This window comes from Balaenoptera ricei, chromosome 6 (genome assembly GCF_028023285.1).
Source record: "Balaenoptera ricei isolate mBalRic1 chromosome 6, mBalRic1.hap2, whole genome shotgun sequence".
Classification (NCBI taxonomy): domain Eukaryota; kingdom Metazoa; phylum Chordata; class Mammalia; order Artiodactyla; family Balaenopteridae; genus Balaenoptera; species Balaenoptera ricei.
The window spans coordinates 67027565-67050871 of record NC_082644.1 but is presented as its reverse complement, the minus strand read 5'-3'; the positions used below and the strand labels follow the sequence as shown (position 1 = coordinate 67050871).

At 42.1% G+C, this 23307-nt stretch overlaps 1 protein-coding gene across 2 annotated transcripts in view; it reads left to right on the top strand.

Moving 5' to 3' along the window:
* PDCD1LG2 (programmed cell death 1 ligand 2) overlaps positions 1 to 23307 on the top strand; it is a 73107-nt gene that overhangs the window by 29442 nt on the left and 20358 nt on the right. The window contains exons 5-6 of one of the 2 annotated variants that reach the window (XM_059926432.1): positions 3131 to 3180; positions 15002 to 15284. In XM_059926432.1, coding sequence (XP_059782415.1) covers positions 3131 to 3180; positions 15002 to 15007 — 56 coding nt within the window. In that variant the 3' untranslated portion in view covers positions 15008 to 15284. Of the gene's footprint in view, positions 1 to 3130; positions 3181 to 15001; positions 15285 to 23307 lie in introns of those variants that run through there. The other variant, XM_059926431.1, reaches the window with a different exon arrangement.

The following is a 23307-nucleotide window of genomic DNA, read 5'->3' as shown; positions in this document are numbered from 1 at the left end:
GGAGTGGGAGAGATTTGTTACTAATAAAAGGTAAGTGAATTCATTTTCAAATGATTCCTTTTCTGTTTTTAATGAACGAGAGTGAAATCACCGCTGCCTGTGTAATAACCCCCATCTCTAACTCTTGTGCTTTGGGATCTGCTTTCTTCCAAGGGAGTACACGTTTACACGTGTGGAAATGCGTCTGCCATGTACGCAAACTCACGTCACAGAAGAAGCTTGAGAAGTTCTGGTACTGTGGATAGAGCTTTAAACCAGTGACAGAAGCTAGGTCTGGACCTGGTGCTCCCACATATTGGCTCTATGATCTTGTACGAATCACTCAACTTCTTTGAGGTGTTTTTTCCATCTGATGCAGGAAGCAATATGAGAATAACATTTTCCAGCTTATTGATTCAACCTCACTGCCACGACTGTGGTTCAACCTGGGCTAGAGCAGAACCCTCCTACCTGTCTCCCTGCACCCACTCCTGCCTCTCAATTTAGCTAGAACAGGCGTTTAAATTCTCAAATCTACCATGTCTCCTCTGCTCACACCTCTTCCGTGGCTTCTCACTGCTCACTGGGTGAAATCCCAACAAGCCCCTGGTCATATGACTCACGTCTCGGCTTTGTACCCTCATTTTCCAAGCTCTAGCCGTACAGAATTGTCTGGTCCTCAGAGGTATCTCATTCTTGCAGTTCTGAGTTTTCTCATATAATATTCACTCTTTCTAAAATACTTTCTTTTCTTTGCCCACCTGAGTTGCAGTCATCCTTTGAATCTTAGCTAAGCTGTCACTTCATCAAGCCTTCCCTGATTCTACTCCCACCCCTGACTCTACTCCCTCACGACACCCATTACTTCAAATCCCTTGTTAGATATTTCCATAGCACCTACTTCTCCTTTCAATACACTCAGTACACGTTACATACATAGGGCCTGTTTTAATAGCTTGGGCTATAAATGGAATTGCATCCCTTTTAATTTTCCACATCCTCAAGTACCCACCTGCCTACCTCAGCAAGAAGTCCAGTGCCTCCCTCTTACAGTATGTACTTCCCCACCTCCCACAGACTGTCAGGAGGCTTGCTTAGCCCCCAGGGTCAGTGCTGCTTCAAAACAGGCAGGAAGGCTACTGGGGAGCTAGGTCAGTTCACCAGAGGGCACTGGTTTTGAGCTGCAGCTGTTTCTACTGCCATGCAACATCTCTGTTCCCTCTGGGTATCTCTGTCCACCACACAAAGGTACCCTTGCCAGTCCAGATCCCCACACAGACCAGAGTGATGCAGGATGACAACTCTTCTGGCTCCCCTCACACGGTCTGCCATTGCTCCTAAAGCAAGATTCTCATGGGCTGGTGTGGCAGAAGGGGCTTCCTGCCTTAACAGCAGCTGTGCCCAGCCAGCCTCTTCTGCACTCAGCCTTTGTATTGAGCCTGGGACATCAGTCCTAACTGCCTTATCTTGAGTTCCTCTTGGCGACATTGCTGTCCCAAACTTCTAAATCTATCAGAGTCAAATAAACGTGTCCACCCAGAAGGCTCTTTGGCTCCTAAAATTTACCCACCTATGTCTCAGCAACCAGCTCTGCACACCAAGGTGTATAGGGAGGCTGTTGACAGTCCATAAAGGGTTCTGTTTACCATCTCCACTTAAGAGGAACCATTCAGTAGTTTACAGCTCCAGGGTGACTTGCTGGGTTCCAGAAAAGAAGTTGGCCTTCTATTACAAAAACAATGTCAAATTCTGCTTCATCTGCTAATCTTTAAATTTCCTGAGTTCAGGGACTGTGTTTCTCTTATTCATCAGTATATGTCCAATGTCTAAAACATTACCTGGCATATATAGACGTTCAACAAAATTTTAGACATTTAACCTCCCATGTGCAGATATGTATGCTAACCTGCTCTGTACAACGTAGCCATATGTGGTTATTTAAATTAAATAAAAATTCAAGTCCTTGGTCATATTTTAAGTGCTCACATATTGTAGGTGTTCAATAACCACATGTGGCTAGTAGCTACTCTATGGGATAGAGCAGTATTTCCAATTTCTACTGGATTCAATAAATATAATATGATATTTCAATAAATATAATATATTTCAATAAATATCATTGAAAAACAAAACATATTAAAAGAATTTCTATAAAAATTTCTAAATGTTTATACTTGATTTCTAAATCTATCTCATCGTGGACTGTTAACAATCAGTTCACCCACTGGTACCAGCCCACGGACCACATTTTGAGTGGCACTTGCCTAAAAGACTGAGCCAGGACTTTGCAGGGATTTAAACCAAAGGCCAAATATGCTGGCTAATGCTTGCATGAGAACCACAGAGGATGACAGCACTGACCTCAGGCATTAGAGGCCTTCACTCAATCTCCAACATTCAAGGGCAATTTCTATAGGCTAACCATTGGGCTCATTTCAAATACAAGCACTCTTAGAGGAGATTGCAATGTGGGATAGAAGCCCTCTAAGTCCAGGCCAATGTCAGGATGGTTATGAGGGAGTTACAAAGAATCTGATGTACAGAGCAAAAGCAGAATTAGGGATGGATTGAGTTCAGGAACCCAGGCAACTGCAGGACATGGGCATCAAGCCCTGGAAGAAAATCAGAGTGGGAGGGAACGTGTGAAATCAGCGGTTGAGAAAGAGATGAAACCAGGGAAACGGTGGTCAGCAGCATCCCATCATGTGAACTTGTGCTTCTGCCCCAGGAATTACTTTGAACAAGTATGTCATTTATACCTTAGAGTAAATTAATTGATCAGACCTTCTGCTCTGTTTAGGGAAGACAGGAAGGAAGTGGTATTCAAGACTAAAGCAGAACAGGGAGAGATAATTTCAGAGACATTTCCTGGGCTGAATACCCAAATTAGCAGCCCCTCAGCCTCTGAGTACCTGGGGGCCAGAGGCAGACAACAGAATGGGAAGTAAGTGGGGGCCTTCTTTCTTCACAATTTTCTCCTAAGAGTATGGTTTTACGTCGTATTCAGCCTGAGGTCTAAAACCACGGTGGACATTTGGACTTCTATATGTGGATTTATTTGGATTTACTTTTTGTTCTGCCATTGTTTAGCCTATAAACAGAACTATTTCCTTGTTAATCTTATCCCATCCCTGGATTTTTTCTTTTTCAGACACAACAAAAAGATCTGTCACCACGGTAAGGAGAGAAGTGGACAAAGCTGTGAGTAATCATGATTTTTCTTTTCTTTTTCACCCCCTTTCCTCTCCCATCGTGAATTAAGAAATAACCTCTATTAATGCACCAAGGGCAACTGAATAGTTTAGGCTCATGCAGAATCTTCCTGTTAGTGGCATTTTTAGCCCGTTTTTCTTGCAACCCTGTGTTGTTCCATACCTTTCTTGGAGAACAAGATGGTGTCTTGTATAGCCACAGAACAACTATGTAGCCTTTCGTCTGTCTGTATTCCTAAGTACCCCTAGAAAATAAGGCACAGGACATCTGGGCTCACAAAATTAGATGCATGGTTAAATTTAACAGTAAGGAGAAGATATTCAACTGTGGCACAATCAACAGCTGATGTTTTTGCAACAGTTGTTAAGTACACTGTTGGGGGCTGTGTGTCAAGGGCATTGCTGGGGATGTGGAAGTATGTCATGAGGTTGACAGGCATGGAGCTGGACTTTGTGGAAGAGAGAGGATGTGATCTGGAGGTTAGGAGAAGTAGGGTTGCTGAAATCATTCAGGCTTGTTGGATGAAAAGCTTAGACCCTGGGGAAGTGGTGTGTTGGGGACCAACAGGCCTGGGTCTCATTGTAAAATGGGTATTTCTGGCTTTCTTGGGAAAGCTGCCTTTCCCTGTAATCTAGGGATCACATGGTGTGACACACAAGTTTATGAGTCACCAAAATAATGATAGGCAATTCATAGAAATGTCTAAATAACTATGTATCAGCTAGTCAGACTATTCAGAACTATTCATTTTCGAATTCTGTTGAATATATCCTCAAAATTCCAGAGGCACCAATTGTGAAAATAACCCTAGAAAACCTTCAAATACCAGGGTCTGTGTCTGGCTTATGCATCAGACATGGCAGCTAATAAGCACAAAATAAAACTTAAAAGAATGAAATGAAAAGAGGCTCCTGCACCCTCCCCGTCTCCACCACTTCCCTGAAAGCGATTCTTGAAACTACATCCTGTGACTGTATACTCATCCCTGGGCACAGCACCAGGAAAGAATTGCAGCTTAGGCCGGACTGTACTTGATGTCCTGTTACCCTGAGCTTTTCTGAATCAGCAACAAGATTTTCTTGACTCAGAAAACTTTCAGATCAACACTGGCAGGCCTGATGGAAGCATTCATTTCTTGAGAAACAAAAATCCTATATTCCTATAAATTGATCTGCTTGGCCTACATGTGAGTTTCCACGGGAGAGGCCCAATATTTGTCTGAATTTCACGAGGTCAGGGTGTTTGTATAAGCGACTCCTTCAATGGCTCAGCATAAGGAAGAAAGCATAGTGGAAGTCCTGAGCACAGAGGTAATAAACTCAGATGCCTATTAGGGCCAGGCAGGTGATGAAATGAGTATACACTGTCTAGTATAACCTGATAGGAAGTGGGGGAGGGATTTCAACAAATTTGAGAGTATATTCCCTGTCAATTTAGCACTAGCCTAACATTGCCTGAGAAGATGGAAATCCAGATTTTTATATAAAAATGACCTAATTACTAAATGCTGGCTGAAAATATTTCAAATACCAAACAAACTAAATAAAACGTGCCCGTAGGCTAATTGAGCCGGTCAATGACCAGTTTTCAAGCTCTTTCCTAGAGAGAAAATATTGTCAGGAAAGAGCCTAGGATCTGAGTAATGAAGGCAGAAACACCTATTTGAAGAACTGAACACTCAAAGGCTTGCTGCCAACGTAAATGTCTTTCCTATGGCCTGCCACATGGTCTGAATATTGCACTGTTATAAAGTGACTTCCTTGGATTAACAGTGTATCACAGTCATTTTTAACCAGTACAGCTCCTTATAAACAGAAAAATTCCACACCCTCTTTTAATGGTGTCTGAAATTCAAAATAGAGTAACTATCTTGATCCAAAATCAAGTTAAAGAAATGGGACTAATTCCCTCCTCTCCCTGCCCGGCCCCCCGCCCCTCCACAATTATATATAGTCACAGTCTCTACCTTTTAACCTGGAGGAAGGGAGAGTCAGGGAGGTGAGAGAGTGATGCTTCTCCTCTTTCTCCCTCACCCCTCCTTGGCACTTACCTGAGAATATGTGGTCCAGTGTAAATAAGTCAGGACCACTTGGATATACATCATAGAAGACATACATAGGAATGTACCTGGTACTATTACTTATAATAGCAACAAATTAGAAATAATCAAATATGAATCAATAGGAGAAAAGATGAATAGGAAGACTAGACAGTAATTAAAATGAAAGCACCAAAACTAGATGTATTTTTGAGATGAATAAATCTGAACAATATAATTTGGAGAGGAAAGACAGATACAGAAAGATACAGATAGAATATTACCAATGACAGAGAGTTTAAAAACATGCAAACAACCCCTAAGTAGTGTTTATGGGAAACAGTCATGTGATATAAAAGTACAAAAATAGCATGGAAGTGATAAACATCACATTTTTTTGTTTGTTTGTTTTGTTTTGTTTTTAATTAATTAATTTATTTATTTATGGCTGAGTTGGGTCTTCGTTTCTGTGCGAGGGCTTTTTCTAGTTGTGGCAAGCGGGGGCCACTCTTCATCGCGGTGCGCGGGCCTGTCACTATTGCGGCCTCTCTTGTTGCAGAGCACAGGCTCCAGATGCGCAGGCTCAGTAATTGTGGCTCACGGGCCCAGTTGCTCCGTGGCATGTGAGATCTTCCCAGACCAGGGCTCGAACCCGTATCCCCTGCACTGGCGGGCAGATTCTCAACCACTGCGCCACCAGGGAAGCCCTGTGCTTCAGTTTTGTCATCTGTAAATCGAGAAAGTTGGACCAAATCCAGAAGGGCAAACAGGCCTCATGTCAGGTGCAGGGAATGCCTAGAGCAGAGATAAGGATGGTTTGGGAGACTATTTCTAGGTGGAAAGTGTGGTGATTGATGAATGAGTAATGTCTGCCTTGGGTGTGGGGTGGGAAAAGTCATGGTTCTTGACAATATATTTTAAAAAAAAAACAATTATGCGTTTATCTGTATTTCCATTCATCTTTGTCATGTACATATATACATGACATTATTTTGTGTTCTACATGTTTCAGTTGCATTCAGAGTTATTTTCAGATTGATCCAAGTCTTTGTAATCATGTTTAGAGCTGCATAAAATGTAGAACTTGACTGATGATCACTAGTGATGAAGTATTAAAGGAACAAATTACTCATTTTTACTTAGCATAATGTTTTAGGTTTTGTCAAGACAAATACCAATGTGTTAGATTTTCAGTAGATGCTTTTTAATTTTCTCCCTAAAAAGTTGCTCATCAGTTATTAACTCTTTATTTAGAACAGATTTAATGCTTTGGATAATATCCCCTGGGAAGAAGAGGGAGCCAGACATGGAGATACTGATTTGAGAAATAGGAAGAGGCTAGGTCTGGGGCCCAGTGTTTGGACAGCCAAGAAAACTTGGTATGTGTTGTTGGGGGTGAGGGGTACCTCAGGCTTCTCCAGAGAAACAGAACCACAGAACCACTAGGAGACCAAAAAGTATGAAATCTGTAGGGCAGGCTGGCAGGCTGGGAACTCAGGTAAGAGTTGAAGGTGCAATGTCGAGCCCCAGATCTATAGGTCAGGCCAGCAGGCTGGGGACTCAGGTAGGATTTCTACATTACAGTATTGAGGCAGAATTCCTTCTTCTCTGAGAAACCTCAGTTGTTGCTCTCAAGGTCTTCAACTGTTTGAATGAGGCCCATCCACATTATGGAAGGTAATTTGCTTTATTTAAAGTCGGTGGACGGTAGGGACTTCCCTGGCGGTCCAAGTGGTTAAAGACTTCGCCTTCCAAGGCAGGTGGTGTGGGTTCGGTCCCTAGTCAGGGAGCTAAGATCCCACATGCCTCAGGGCCAAAAAAACCAAAACATAAAAACAGAAACAATATTGCAACAAATTCAATAAAGACCTTAAAAATGGTCCACATCAAAAAAATCTTTAAAAAAAAAAGTCAGTTGACGGTAAATGTTAATCACATCTACAAAACACCTTCACAGCAACATCTAGACTAACATTTCACCAAACAACTGGGCACATTAGTCTAGCCAAATTGACATATAAAATTAACCATCACGGCATCAGGAGTTGAGGGGAACATTTTGCCTGGAATAAGTCAAGTTATCAGACCTCTCAGAGCCTTTAAAAATAGAAGTATGTGGCCATCTATTTTCTGGTCATTGGAGTTGTCCAAATGACCAGGGCTCTGTCTAATACCTGCTCATCCATGTAGCTGCCACCCAGATTTTCATGCAGACTAACTATTTAGGGTTTTTTGTATATTTCAGCTCACTGCCTCTCAACCTTTCAGCAACAAAAGAACATCTGTGGCATCAGACTCTGCCACTTTATGTATTTTGAAATAAAGAATATCTGAGTAGATCTAGAGGGGGGAAAAAAAACAAACTTGTAGTCAAAAATTACGTGATAAAATCAAACTACAGTTTTTGGAAATTACTTCTCAGTAAAATGAAGAGATTACATGAAATAGATTTGACTTATCTAATATCTTGTTTCCTTACCAACACCCAATGAGAAATTTTAAAATGTATAGATAGCTTTGGAAAGTCCCCTTGAGTGGAGCCGGCACACTCCGTGAGGTCCGATTCCCCCCACACTGTTTTCATCATCATGCCAGTCTCCTGTCTCTAGACTAGATCCAAACTCCTCTGCATGGCTTTTCAGGGTATCCTTCTCCCTCTCCTGTTCCCATGCCAAGCTCATTCCTACCTCTGTGCCTTTGCTCATGTTGTATCTTCTGCCTGGAATGCCCTCCGCATTCCTTCTTGCTGATCCAAATTCAAACTTCTTGCAGGATCTATCTTAATATAGAATAATAATTAGCATTATTATTGTTATAATGCCAGACCACTGTTCTAAACACTTTAGAGGTACTAACATTTAATCCTCACAGTAGCCCTATGAGGTATATACTTCCCCCCGCCGTCTCCAGTCTTAGAGATGAGGAGATACTTGTGCAAGGCCATATGGCTAGTAAATACAAGGTCCAGTAAATGGACCCGTGTATCCCAGTCCAGAGCCCATGCCTATACACTACACTGTACTCCCTTTCTTAATCTGTAAGACTCTCTCCCCCAACTCACCCATCTTTCTTTTTCCCTCTGCATTGTACACACAGTCTATACTACTCTTTTTTTTTTTTTTTTGGGCTGTGTTGGGTCTTCGTTTTCTGTGCAAGGGCTTTCTCTAGTTGTGGCAAGCGGGGGCCACTCTTCATCGCGGTGCGCAGGCCTCTCACTATCGCGGCCTCTCTTGTTGCGGAGCACAGGCTCCAGACGCACAGGCTCAGTAGTTGTGGCTCACGGGCCTAGTTGCTCCGCGGCATGTGGGATCTTCCCAGACCAGGGCCCGAACCCGTGTCCCCTGCATTGACAGGCAGATTCTCAACCATTGCGCCACCAGGGAAGCCCTATACTACTCTTAAGCACATGGTCACAGCATTATTTTCTGGCTGCTTCCAAGTGTACATATTTTATGTCTACTTAGTCAATGCAATGAAGTGAGATATTACTATTAATGAAACCATTGGGTATTTGGTGTTTGTTTTATTGTCCATTTGTCGGTACTTCTTTTAGTTTATTCTGTGATAAATTTAAAGAAGGTGACTGATTTTGACCAAATTTGGCTCACTACTAAAAACTCCTGTTTTAGCTGAGTTTGCCAGCTCAAAAAAGAATAACTTATCATCATTTCTAGAACATCTGTAGTACTTTTAGTAGGCACCTATTAATGAGAATCAACCACAGTTAACACTCTACTATCCACTGGTATGTATCAACAAAAAAAAGGTAGGTAGGTGGGGCTTCCCTGGTGGCGCAGTGGTTGAGAGTCTGCCTGCTAATGCAGGGGACACGGGTTCGAGCCCTGGTCTGGGAAGATCCCACATGCCGCGGAGCAACTAGGCCCGTGAGCCACAACTACTGAGCCTGCGCGTCTGGAGCCTGTGCTCCGCAACAAGAGAGGCCACAATAGTGAGAGGCCCGCGCACCGCGATGAAGAGTGGCCCCCACTTGCTGCAACTAGAGAAAGCCCTCGCACAGAAACGAAGACCCAACACAGCCAAAAATAAATTAAAAAAAAAAAAAAAAAAAAAAGGTAGGTAAACTATAGCCAGGGGGTCAAACCCCCTCTTGTTTTTATAAACAAAATTTTTATTGAATTTTTATTGAAACTTAACCATGCTCATTGTTTTCATATTGTCACCACCCCCCCAAATTTCACACCCCTTCCTCTGCTTCTGATGGCAGAGTTGAGTAATTGCCACAGAGACCGTATAGCCCATAAAGTTTAAATTTTTTATAATCTGGCCCTTTACAGAAAAAGTTTGCTGACCCCTGACCTAGAGGCTCTTCCAGGCTTTGCACCTCCTCCCACCTCGATGTACTTTTTCCTGTACTAAGCGACCTAAGGCCACCCCCGCTCTTACCTCAGCTTCATGAAGTCTGAAGACAGAGCCCACTGGGAAGTGCTTAGGCCCAGCCAGCTCGGGGCTGTCACTCTCCCACACGCATTCTCTGTCACCCCAGCTCTGCCTCACCCCCAAAACCACCCCTGTGGGGACAGTGTTAGGTTCCAGGCTTTCCAGGAGCCATCCTGGGTCCTCACATTCTTACTCAGCATCACCTCGGGAGATGAAGTCTTGGGACTTGCTCTGAGCATGTCCTTTGGACATACTTCATTTTTTAAATTTTAATTTTAATCTATTTTTATTTAAGTATAGTTGATTTATATTATTGTGTTAGTTTCAGTTGTACAGCAAAGTGATTCAGTAATACAGATATATATACTTTTTCAGATTCTTTTCCATTATAGGTTATTACAAGATATTGAATATAGTTCCCTGTGCTATACAATAAATCCTTGTTGTTTATCTATTTTATACATAGTAGTGTGTATCTGTTAATCCTGTACTCCTAATTTATCCCTCCCTCCTGCCCCTTTGGTAACCATAAGTTTGTTTTCTATGTCTGTGAGTCTGTTTCTGTTTTGTAAATAAGTTCTTTTGTATTATTCTTTTTAGATTCCACATATAAGTGATATAATATGATATTTGTCTTTGTCTGACTTACTTCACTAAGTAAAGTAATCTCTAGGTCCATCCATGTTGCTGCAAATGACAATATTTCATTCTTTTTATGGCTGAGTAATAGTCCATGGTGTGTGTGTGTGTGTATATATATATATACATCCACACATACCACATCTTTTTAATCCATTCATCTATTGATGGACACTTAGGTTGCTTCCATGTCTTGGCTATTGCAAATAGTGTTGCTGTGAACATTGGGGTGCGTGTTGCACATACTTCTGGCAAGACTTTTATCTCTTGCTCTTGTGTACATACTAGGATTGCACTTCTCTGCGATTGATTAGTAGTTAAGTGTGGTCATGTGACTTGCTTTGGTCAACTAAATGTAAGCAAAAGTGATCTTTTTTACTTTGGGGTAGAAGATATAATAGGTAGAGTGTGCCTTGCCATATTTTCTTTTTCCATCTGCAACATTCAAGGTAGTGATTGCTACATCAGCCTGGGTTTCTGAGTAACTACAAATAACAGGGCCCCCTGCTGACCCTCAGTGGACATGGAGCATGAGCAAGAATAAATCTTTGTTTATTATATTGAGATTTAAGAGTTGTTTGTTCCTGCAGCATAATTTAGTCTATCCTGACTGATACAACAGGGAAACAATAGACCATATGTTACCATTTAACATCCTATTTCTGAGAAATAATAATACGGAAAAATGCTTTCTATATTAAAAAGTAAGGTATAAAAATATACTCACCGTATAATTAATGCTCTATTTAAAAAATGTTTTAAATATACCCACCACACCCCCTTTCTCCCAAAAAGGTTAAGTAAAAACATTAAAATGTCCATGATCATTGTCTTTATGTTCTGGAAACTTGTATTGTTTTCTTCTTTTATGTTTCCTGAATTTTCTTTGTACTTTAATACATTTTTAAATATCCCAGTATCACTTTTAAGTACCCAGGGGTGCCTGTTAGATAAAGAAAGATGCTTTCTGAAGCCCTTTTAACCATCCGGCACTCACCTCTCTATATCTCAGTAGTCACATGCATTATGTAGGGCTGTTCACTGGGTCCTCATCAACTTGAGGGAGAGAAATGCTATACCCCCCTTTCAGGGACACACACCAATGTCTTTGTTTCCTTTCGGAAATTCTTTCCCCAGCCAAGCTAGAAGGGATGGATACATGCTCCAAGAATGTAAGAGATGAGGTGATTTGCACAAGGTCATCTTATAACTTAGTGATGGAACTGGAGTCAGAGTTCAGGCTTCCTGAGTCCTCGTCTGTAGCACACTGCCCTTTCCATTTGTGGAAGTTCTTCTTGCAGCTAACTTTACTCACTTGTGATGCTGTTCAGGCCCATGGCTTCTTGCCATTATGCAGGCAACCAAACTGTCAAGCAGTATAACTTGAGGAGTGGATTCTGATACCATAGATATGTATCATGCTTCCTTTAAAAAGAAAAAAAAAAAGAGTTATTCTAGTCATCAAACCATGCTTTCTTAGAGCTTCCAGACCATGTAGCCTGACTTCTCCACTTTAGAGATGGTGAGACTGGGGCTAAGGGATGTTAAGTGACTTTCTTGATGAAATAATAACAAAAAATAAATAAATAAAAGATCTTGTGATCCCCAGTATAACACTATTTATTTACTCATTCATTCGTTCACTCTAAAACATGTATTGTGTCTGCTATTTGAAAGACTCTGTGTCAGGTAGGCCATGTGAGAATTATAAGGATGAATTAAGCACATGAGTCATCCAAGAGTCTTACAATGAAGTATTGGAGATGAGGTACTCAAAAAACTGTTCTCATTGCCATAGTTTGGGTTAAAATTAAAATAAAAGAGGCCAGCTTTCTATATACCCCCTAGTAATTGATCCAATCTCTACATTTTGTTTTATTTTGTTTTTTTACTTGAGTCTCTTGTCTTCCCCCTAAGAACTTCCACCTGAGAACTGACCACAACCTTGGCATTCCGTCATGGCACCATGGATGTGTCTCCTTTCCCCCTTCCTACTCCAGTGGTTCCCAATCTTTTTTTATAAGCCTTTAAAAAGGAGATATTAGAAAGAAAACCTATATATACTGAGTAGGAAAAGTTTGAGTCATCTTCCTATGTTCCTCCTTTACTCTCACACTACTATCACACTCAAACACATCTGACACCAGATATGTGGAGGTTTTCCCCACATCAAGCAATTCTCTGCCTCACCAGGTGAGTGTCCTACAATTTAACTTAATTCTGACACTATCTACCTGGCGATAGCTTGAGATCCCACAGGTTAAGGGCTCTGTCCCACAAGACTGCTCCCACCCTACTTCAGATGCCAATCATGAATTCAGGTTGTCACCTGTACTTCTGACCAATCAGCTATAAATCTGAGATTCTCACACCCGTCTCCTTGGGTTCAACTAATGTGCTAGAGCCGTTCACAGAGCTCAGGAAAATAGTTTACTTAGGTTTACCAGTTCATTACAAAAGGATATGATAAAGCATACAGATGAACATCCAGGTGGAAGAAATGTGTAGGGCAAAGTACTTGGGAAGGGGCACACACGGCTTCCATGCTCTCTCCATGTGCCACTCTCCCAGCCCCTCCACATGTTCACCAATCCAGAAACTCTTCAAAACCCTTCCTTTGGGGATTTTTAATGGCATGATGAATCATTAACTCCGTTTTTAGCCCCTCTGCCCTCTCTGCAGAATAGGGGGTGGGGCTGAAAATTCCAAACTTCTAATTATGGCTTAGTCTTTGTGGTGACCAGCACCCATCCAGCAGCCCACCAAGAGTCACCTCACTAGACCAAAAGACACTGCTACCATCCAGGAAAGTCCAAGGGATTTAGGAGCTCTGTATCAGGAACCAGGACCAAATATTAGAAGAAAAGATGCTCTTAGTGCTCTTATCACTTAGGAAATTACAAAGGTTTTAGGAACTCTGTGCCAGGAATCGGGGGCAGAGACCAATATATATATTTTCTATTATCTCACAAAAGTAGATTAAAACAGTGGCAGAATTGGGGTAGAGGATATAAAGACCCTTCCATAGGTCCCTGCAAAGACTTCTAAGGTACCTCGTGCTTCTTGGAACATATTTGGAAAATCATGTAGTAGAAGTGATCTTCTATGATCACTTTATTCTGAAGCCCACCTTATTTATCTAGCCACAGAATCCCCAGAAATGCCCACCCCACATCATGCTTCCTTTCCACACAGGGCACAGCTGTCCCAGGGAGGGAGGAGGGGCTGGAGGCATCAGGAGTAGCCTCACTCACCGGTGCTCATAGATTTTTAATGGTGTGAGAAGTCTCTGTGTTTTTTATGGTTCTCTATGGCTTTCAAGAGGTACACATAATGCACAAAAGTTCAGAGACAGGGGGAAAAATACCACTTTAGGCTGGGGATAATCAGGGAGGAGGAAAGGTTTCATGGAGGAGGTGACATTTGAGCCAGGCAGAAACAGAAATAGCAGACTATTCTAGATAGAGGGGACATGGGAGGGAAGGCAGAGAGACCAGAAGACATGAGGCATCTGAAGGAAAAGGCATGTGATCCTCATTTGGCAAGAGCCAGGTGTAGGAGCTTCCCTGGTGGTGCAGTGGTTGAGAATCTGCCTGCCAACGCAGGGGACACGGGTTCGAGCCCTGGTCTGGGAAGATCCCACGTGCCGCGGAGCAGCTAGGCCCGTGAGCCACAATTACTGAGCCTGCGCGTCTGGAGCCTGTGCTCTGCAACAAGGGAGGCCGCGATAGTGAGAGGCCCGCGCACCGCGATGAAGAGTGGCCCCCACTTGCCGCAACTAGAGAAAGCCCTCGCACAGAAACGAAGACCCAACACAGCCATAAATAAATAAATAAATAAAATAAAAATTAAAAAAAAAAAAAAAAAGAGCCAGGTGTGGGATAAGGGGAAAGATTGTTGGGGGCCATATCGTGAGCCATGAATTCTGGGCAAAGGAGATTAGATTTTACTCACCGGGCGTGGGTGCCTTGGTCAGGTCTCAGCAGGAGACAGAGGGCACATACAGGGGGGGTAATTGAGGCAAGTTTACAAGTTTTTACCTTTACAAAGACATGAGCAGGATGAGGGGAAACCAGTGAGGGATACTGGGCATCCTGAGACTAGCAGGAGCAGGCACCAGTGACTGAGCCTCAGCCTGAAGGGGAAAGGGGAGGGAGCAGTTACCAGAACACTGGTGAGAACAGCAATGGGAAAGCGCTGCCCACTGGAGCTGTGGGCTTTAACGGAGGAATAAAACTGACCTGCAAACTGTCCAGAAGGTGGCTGAGGAAGAGATACTCCAACCTCACCCTCCTATCCCCGATGCAATCTCCTTTCTCCCCTGAACTGAGGGAATGGAAACCAGAGGGAAGAAAGGCCAGTGATGCAATCCTGGAGTATGAACAGGACAGAGCAGGGTGGAGAGAGCATCTGCAGGAACAAACAGAAATATCTGGCACAATTGGAATTCTAAAAGGTCTGAATAGGGAAGCCCCAAGAACTTTGCTCCAGTATTGCTGAGCTGACTACAGCCCAGAGTACGGAAGAGGGAAGCCTCTTGCCACAGGTCTGGAGAGAAAGGCTGAAGATTTAGACTAGGGCAATGGTCGAGGGGGTGGAAAGAAAGATTTAAGCCATGCTGCCTTTTGAGCGTTTTTTTCTAACTCCAGTTTTCTCACTCCAATCTGATTTTGAGAGGTTATGTATTTTCTGGTCAGAAAAACGATTTTCCTATTTGTGGACTTTTCTCCCCAGATTTGAATCTGTGGCCTGATGAGCTGGAGTGACCTGATGGGACATCCTCAAGAAACTTCTAGACTCTGAACAAGAATCCCTTGGCCTGCAGAGCTTGTTGTGTGCACTTTTCAAATGCCTTTGTGTGAGCCAGCACTTTAATCTGGAGACTGCAGCAAGACTAGGCAGCACCTGCCAAGGTGTACTTACGGAAGTCAGGCAGCCACCTCTCCACTGATCCGGGCTCTCACTCCTGCAGCCCGTGGCTCCAAGCACACACTACTGCAGTTTAGAAAAAGACCACACTGGATGCTGCACCCCAGTGAGTGTCCTCAGGCTCTTTGTTGCTTCTGGACGGGAAACAAAAGGAATTATTTCCCCCTAAGTTTCCAAAGTGATTTCGAGAAGCAGAGACCAGTGGAAATTTCCAGTTACAGAAGTGGACAGATTGCCAGTAGAGTTACTTTTATCTGTAGTTTCCTCTGGATAGTGGACAAGCCTATTGAGCTGGCGAGCTCACAGACAGGGCTTTATACAAAGTCAAGCCATAATTGACATGTTTTATGGCTTACAGGAATCTTGAAAGCATCTGAGTTGTTCTAATGAAGTATTTAAGCATTTAAGTACACAGAGTGGTCAACTACAAATTGTGGAAAAAAGCCATTGAGTATTATTTGTGAGGTCTGAATCACAAAGCATTGGTTTTAACCTGTAATGGCACCATATTGAATGGTGCTTTTTTTTTTTTTAACTACATCCGTCCTTCAAAAAATTCTGTCTCCTTAACCTCAGAAGCCAATGATACACATTTTAAATTTTGGCATGCTAATATGCTATTTCTGCAAAGATTTCAGATGAGTAGCCATGATGGTCAAAGCCCCAGACTAAGTCTCCTTTCCTAGCCCTCTATATGACTTTAAACTTAACCTTTCAGTGGCTCAGGTTCTAGGTCTGTGATACGGTGATACTCACTAGCTGAGGCCTTTGATGGTCAGCACTAGAAATCCTGTGAGATCCCATTATGGGTGTGTCAAGGAGGAGGGTAACTGGACATGGTGACATCAAGCTAATCATGTTAAATTTGGTCTTTGTGCTGGGACCACAAAGCTCAGGACATTAGTTGACCCCTAAACTATCCAAATGTAAACATTATCAAGCATAACAGATGGATGAGTGGTCCTGAAGCAAACTCTTTAACTGGTGCACAGACTAAGAATAATTTTAGGTTTATGGGAATGAAGGGGTGTGAAAGTGAGTAACACACAAATAATATAACATCTCAGTTTCTTCTATACACATCAAAGAATGCCGCTGAAGAATAAAACTCAATTGTTTATTCTTCAGCGTGTTCTGATGTTCTACTTTTGGCTAAGTGGTTTCCTCAGGGCCCATCCAGGTCAGTAGGTTTAATGTTCCATCAGGCCAGTTGGCTCCCATAGGTTTAAAAGCCTTTGAGGCACACTCAGATGCCCTCTTCAGAAGGCAGGGTCCCATGTTTTGGTCTGGGGTCCCTGCTGGAGAAGCAGCACCTCCTAAGGCTGCAGATATCAGAGCAGGCAGACAAGGCCTTCTCCCTGAAGAAGCAAGTCTCTCCATGCTGGGCCCCGCCTCCCCACAGGTATGTGGTTGGCATGCTGCATCCTTGGGTGGTAATATTTAACTCTATTAGGAACCCGGTGGCATAATGGTTTCTGTCAAAATACCACCATCTTTAGTCCTATATTGGGGCTATTTTCTAAAATACCAAATAGGGACAGGGCTCCCTACCTCCAATATCCCGAAATTCAGGGTTCTTTGGGGAGGAAGACCATTAGGCATTGTGTCCAAGTGGGAGGAACGTTCTACACTACAGCCTACAGTCATAAGTCTAACATTTACCAAGTACTTACTATATGCCCGATATTGTTTAGCGTTTTATACATATAATTGGAATGTGTTCTCTCAAAACCCTCTGAAAAAGGCACTATTTATGTCTCCATTTTAAAGATAAGGAAACTGAGGCACAGAGAGTTTAAGAAATTTGGTTAAGGCTGCCTGTTTCGTTTGGAAGGGATAGAGCTAGGGCAATGAAACCATATTCATTATACCCCACCATGTGTCCTGATTTCCTACCCGATGGGACTTTAAGGTGGGATTTTACTGGTTACATACACCATGTGGTCTTTTTTTGCTGGTCTAGGATTAATTTCACTCTTACTTTTTCCAAAGAGGCACTACAGGAGGGTGGGTGGAGGAGAGGCTCTGACATCAGAGATTCCAACCCCAACTCAACTATATGTGAATTATACAACTTTGCATGTATCATTTGATCTCTCTAACCATCAGTTTCCTTATCTAAAAGATGAATACAGTCGTCCCTTGGTATCTGCAGGGGATTGGCTCCAGGACCCCCTCAGATACCAAGTCTGTGGATGTTCAAGTCCCTTATATAAAATAGTGCCGTATTTTTGTATAACCTATACACATCCTCCCATATATTTTAAATCATCTCCAGATTACTTATAATACCCAGCGAATGTAAATGCTTAAGTGAATAGCTGTAAATACAAAGTAAATGCTATGTAATAGTTGCTGGTACACAGCAAATTCAAGTTCTGCTTTTTGGAACTTCCTTCAATCTTTTTTTCTAATATTTTCAGTCCTCAGTTGGTTGACTTCCTAGATGTGGAACCTGTGGATATGAGGGGCCAGCTGTAATATAAGAAATGTAGTTAACATCTTCCTTTATCAGGCACTTAGCTTATACAGCATGGTAAATACCTGTTAAATAACAAGTATCATCGGTAATCCCTGATATACCAGCCACTATTTCTTGCCAAACGGGCAGTGTCCTGACACTATTAAGCTAATCTGTCTGCAGGATATTTCTCCTGAATCCTAGCCCTAGGGGAGAAGTGAGTTATGCTCCAAGGATTTCCAGCCAAGGGGTTTCGTGTCCCCAGGCTCTTCTGTACATGCCGAATTCTCCAGCTAAGTCAAAGGGCTCACCAGTCCTCCAGTATGCCTTGTGCTGTCCCCTTCACCTAGAACATCTCCTTTCTGGGACCTCAATTCTCCCTTGCAAAACCCTATCCATCCGTCAGATGCCAGCTCTGCCAGTGAATATTTTCTGTTTTTCTCCAGTTGAATATGAGCTCTCTTTACTTTGGGCAGAGCAGTGTTTTCTTTGTCCCTCTCTAAAGCAGTTACCTTTTTCAGTTTTGAATCATGTGGACTTAAGCACATTTTATATCTTCCCCTTAGACTATAAGCTCCTGGCGGGCAAGGAGAGAGTGAGATTTTGTCATTCCTGCAGCATCTTGTATGTGATAGATGCCTCATGCATGATTGGCTCTGAGACTCATTATAATATTAGAGAAAATGGCTACATTTAACATTCTTACTTATTATGACCTTACTATGATTGGCTGAAAAGTATATGATGGCAATCCTCAAAAGAGCTAAATGAGTTCTAAGTCTTTTTTGAAAAAGTACCTTTTACAAAGAAAGCAAAAATAGCATTTGGGAGAGTTTGAGGAATTGAGAAAGATCAAACAAACAAAAATCACCTATGATCTCATCATCCAAGCACAAGTATTTTCATTTTTGTTGTTAGCATTTGCTCTTCGTCCAGACACGTACATAATCTTGGCTATCGTTGTTAGCATGTCATTTTCTGTCCTTTTTTTCAAATTTGTCACTGTGTATAAGTTCGCAGCTATGTTGCTGACTAGTCTTCCTAATTATCATTTTTAATGGCTGCATGGGTTACAGATCTATGATGAACTGGAACTGGGCCCAAACTCCACTTATCACCTGATCACTCTAAACCCCTATTTTGACCCCTGGATCACAGTGGTATTTGGGGTTCCTAAGAATTAGTGCCATTTCAGAGCAGTGTTTTGGAATTCCTGAGAAGCTTGGGTATTTCCATTTCCCCCAATGCACAGACACCTTAGTAAATGACTTTACATTCCTTTGGGATGGCTTGGAGGAAGATCTATGGCAATTATTTGCGGCATTGTTGCACGGTCCTTTCTTAAGGGGTCCAATTCTCCTCTTCATCCAGGAGCTTCAGATCTGTGAACTGGTAGGGTCTGGGAATTGGGGAAGAAGCTATGATTCTCAGTTGTAATAATTCAAGTCAGATTTCTACCATATAGATCAAGTAGTGCTTTGGTAGTTCAGCCACCTATGTCTTAGCCACCCCCCACCAAAGATTCCTGTGAGTAAAAAACTCTGATTGCCACTCTGGGATCCCATCATCTCCACTGAAATCAGGAAGCCCATCTCAAGGGCAGCATTACCCAGCATTAACCTCAGCCTACAGAAAACAGCTACCTGCTGGGGCTCCCTCACTAATGCATTTCTCAATGCTTTAGTGAAGGAAACATTCCTTGGACCCTCTCAAGATGAGGAAAGACACTCAGGTTACACATGATAAATTACTCCATTATTCCTATCTCCCTAAGCCTTTAGAATCCTTCCTGAACATTAGTCCAGAGAAATTCTATCAAGTCAACATCATTGAATATATTGCTGATCACAGGTTTCAGCCAGCCAACCAAGCAAACACAGCCACTCCCATCTTCTCAAATTCATACATTTGTGTCACCTAGCTTTTGCTGTATAACAAAACTTAGTGGCTTATTTTTATCACTTATGCTTTTATGATTTTGTAGGTTAGCAATTTGGGCTGGGCTCAGCTGGGGCACTTCTTCTTTACATGTTGTCAGCTGGGCTCACTCATGCGTTTGCAGTCAGTCTGGCAGTTTGACATATTGGCTGGAGGATGCTTGTCTGAGCTGGCCTTACATGTCTTGGAGTTGGTGCTGGTTAATTGGGCCATGCGTCTCCAGCAGGTTAGTCGAGGTTTCTTCAACATGGAAGCTGGTTCAAAACAGAAAAAAGAGGCAAGCCCCAACATGCAAGGGCTTTTCAAGTTTCTGTTTGCATCACATTTGCTAATGTCTCAAAACAAGTCAAAACAAGTCAAACAGCCATGCCAAAAAATCAGTGTGGAAGGAGTTACATGAGGGCATGATATACAGAGTGGCATGATTCTCTGGGGGCTATTGTTGTAACGATTTACCATAGCATTAAGTCCAAAAATCTATAGAAAGTGTATTATATCAGGGCTACATAAATTTGGCCCCAACCCAATGTTATATTCTGTTCTCCTTGGTCTGATACCTTAGAATCCATCCTCTGTTATATTAGATAGGTTTCTTCTGATATAAATTTAACCAAATCATGTTATTCTTTTGGAGTATAAGCTTTTTCCTCCTGAACAAGACTCTGCCCTTCTCCCCCTGAATATGCTGGTATCTGACTCTAGATAAAAGACTGAAGGCCATGAGAGTTGGGAGCAAAAGAGTTTAAAATGAATAGGGATCTCCATGCAAGACAACTGCCTCATATATGGTCATTACAGGTTTTCAAGCAAAGGAAGGCTAGTATCATCAAATAGGAAATGAGAGGCTTATTCCACTATCAAGGGAAGCTCAGGGATATACGGGTGATTCAAGATTCTCAGCTTCATCCAAGTCCACTCAAATGTTTCCATTCCTACTCTCACAGTCCTATCCCTTCCAAATTACTGCCTAAACTTTGACATGTGAGATTTGGCCAGTCTGTGGATGCTTAGTTTGGGTCTGATTTTTTTAGACATGTCTGTCCTTTATGTAGAGGGAATAAGAGATACTCTTAGGGGCAAGCTTAGGAGCCCTCTGATGCTCTGAAGATGATTTGAGCTGAAAGATCTGCACTTGTTATTTTCTTCCTGCAAGCACCATAGCACAGTCAGAAGTAGTCGTCTCACCTTACATTCCTTACAGTCATCTTCACAGCCATAATGATCACACACAGCAGTTATTGATCTCCAAAAGCCAGCCTCCCAGTGGCACTCAAACCTGGGAAGAATAGAAGATAATTTAATAAATCATGATGCCATTACATGCCATAAATTACCACTTCCCATTTTCCATTGGTGAAGAGCTCAGCTCTGAGTTCAAAGTGAATCAATCCAGAATCCTGGTTTGAAAGTCTGTTTCCTAGGACCACTCCTAGTATCAAATACTGTATCAGCCAGGGCTCAATAAGGAAAATAGGGTGTACTTAATATAAGGAATTGGTTATAAAAATATTAGAAGGCAGAAAGAATAAAAAGTGATACCAAAGAAACCCAAATGTTAGAACTGCAGAGAACAGCTACCTTTCTGCTGTCTGCTGCTACAGACACATTCAGGAACTGGAAATAAGAGGGAATTCTCCCCCTCCCACATTCCAGTCCCCTAGGATTTCCCATTTATTGAACAGGAAGCCAGCTGGCAATGAAGGCTGATAAATGAGGTTTACTGAATCAAGGCCCTAGCACCGACAGAGCAGAGTAGAGGAAGGTAGGCTTGGAACTAAGAACAGGAGGTAAATAAACAACCTGTTCCTGAATCAGAACTTATCTGGGTAATGGAGATGTATTCCTTGAGAGAGGAAAATACAGAGATGATGAATTCCAATTAGACTGTAGCACAAGGAACTTTCTTAAACTTTGTGGCATCTCACCATGTAACAAGGGCCTATTACGTATTTCTTGATTAATTGAAAAGAAAATAGCAACTGGGAACTGCTTTGGCCATGAGTTTTGGACAAAATTATTTTTAAATGCACTTTGTAGAAGAATTTATATCAGTTGTACCATTTGGTTACAAGTGAAAGAAAACCTGATGCAAACTGGCTTAAATTAAAAAACAGAATGTGTCAGCTTATGTTAACTGAAGAGCCAAAGGTGCAGCTGGGCACAGGGGTCTAACAATGTCTTCAGGATCCAGGTTCTTTTCACAATCTCTTCACACTGTTTCCTTTTTTGTTGACTCTACTTTCAAAAAACGTCTCCCCCCATGATCGCAAGTTGGTTGCAGTAGTTACTAAACCTTCCATGTTCAAATCCACAAGAAAAAAAAAGCCATTTTTTCCAGCATTCACAGCAAATTCAAATATTAACTCTGGATAAGTTTATGTCATATGCCCTCTCCTAAACCAGTCACTGGAAGGACAAAAAAGAATATGTGAGTGATGTCTTAAGTCTGGAGCTCCACTCAGTACATATGAACTGAAAGTGGGGAATGCAATAGGTCCCCAAATTAGGAATGGCTGCTGGAGAGGAAACATCAATGTCCACTATCAAAGCCATTTATTTAATCAGTCAACAATTGATGAGCTCTTACTATCCACAAGGCTCTGGGGATTTAAGATGGCTAAATCATGGTCTTTATCTTCAAGGAGTTCACCACTATGCTGGGAAGACAAAGATGAATGTAACCCTGGTGTCTGCTAGATGTTGGGACAGATGCATAAGAATCCTAGTGATGTCCTTTGTGCTGAGATGTTGGAAGTGCCCAAATGTATCTGTGGACTTTTCCTGGAATGTATAGCATAAGACATCAGAAGCCTATTCTAAGAAAAGTATTACTATCATATAAGACCTTTGAGGAAAAATACTTCCAAAACATCACATTTTCAAAACTTGATCATCCTGCCTTTCCTGATGATATACTTCCTACCTATATGGGATTTAGATGTGTTAAAATGCTGGGAAGGGTTTGGACTGTATGTTCCTCCTTGTGTTGAGCTTGAAACATTAGATTAACCGTGTCATAGTGCCAGTGGCCATCATGAGGTTAATTGTTTATCATTATAGATAACTTTCAAACCATGTGTCAGACATTGTTCTATTTGCTTTACACGTATCACCTCATTTAAAATTCACAATTCAATGAAATAGAGACAATGTCTCTATTTTACCCGCAAGCAAACTAAAGCCCAGTGAAATTAAACAAATTGCTCATGTCACATAGCAGAGCAAGATCTTAAGATTCTGCAAGCCAGCCATGATCCTAGACCTGTAACACAGTCAAGCTCTCATCATATGGTATTTTGTAATTACATATGTGTTTGGTTTTCTTCAAAAGCCTGCATCGTACTTAGGAACAGGAACTGGATTTTTATTCATTTATGTAGTCCCAGAATCCAATACAATATTGGCACATAGAAGATACTTAACAAATACTGTGGAATTGAATTGAAGGCAAATGCATGGAGTCTAGGAAAGAGAGGCCAGTGTGGAAAAGTGTGATGGTGAATCCCAAGCACATCCAGCGGAAAGGGGTCCCTGTCCCTCCAGCACATGCATTGCTACCACCTGTCTGGTCTATCCCTCCAGTGGTGATGGATGCATCCGATTCACATAGCTTGATGACATCAGCCATTAAAATCATCCCAGCCACCGTCCCCCCTTCCTACCCCATCCTGATTCTCTGGTTACTGAGCAAACTGATTATAATTTGACTTTT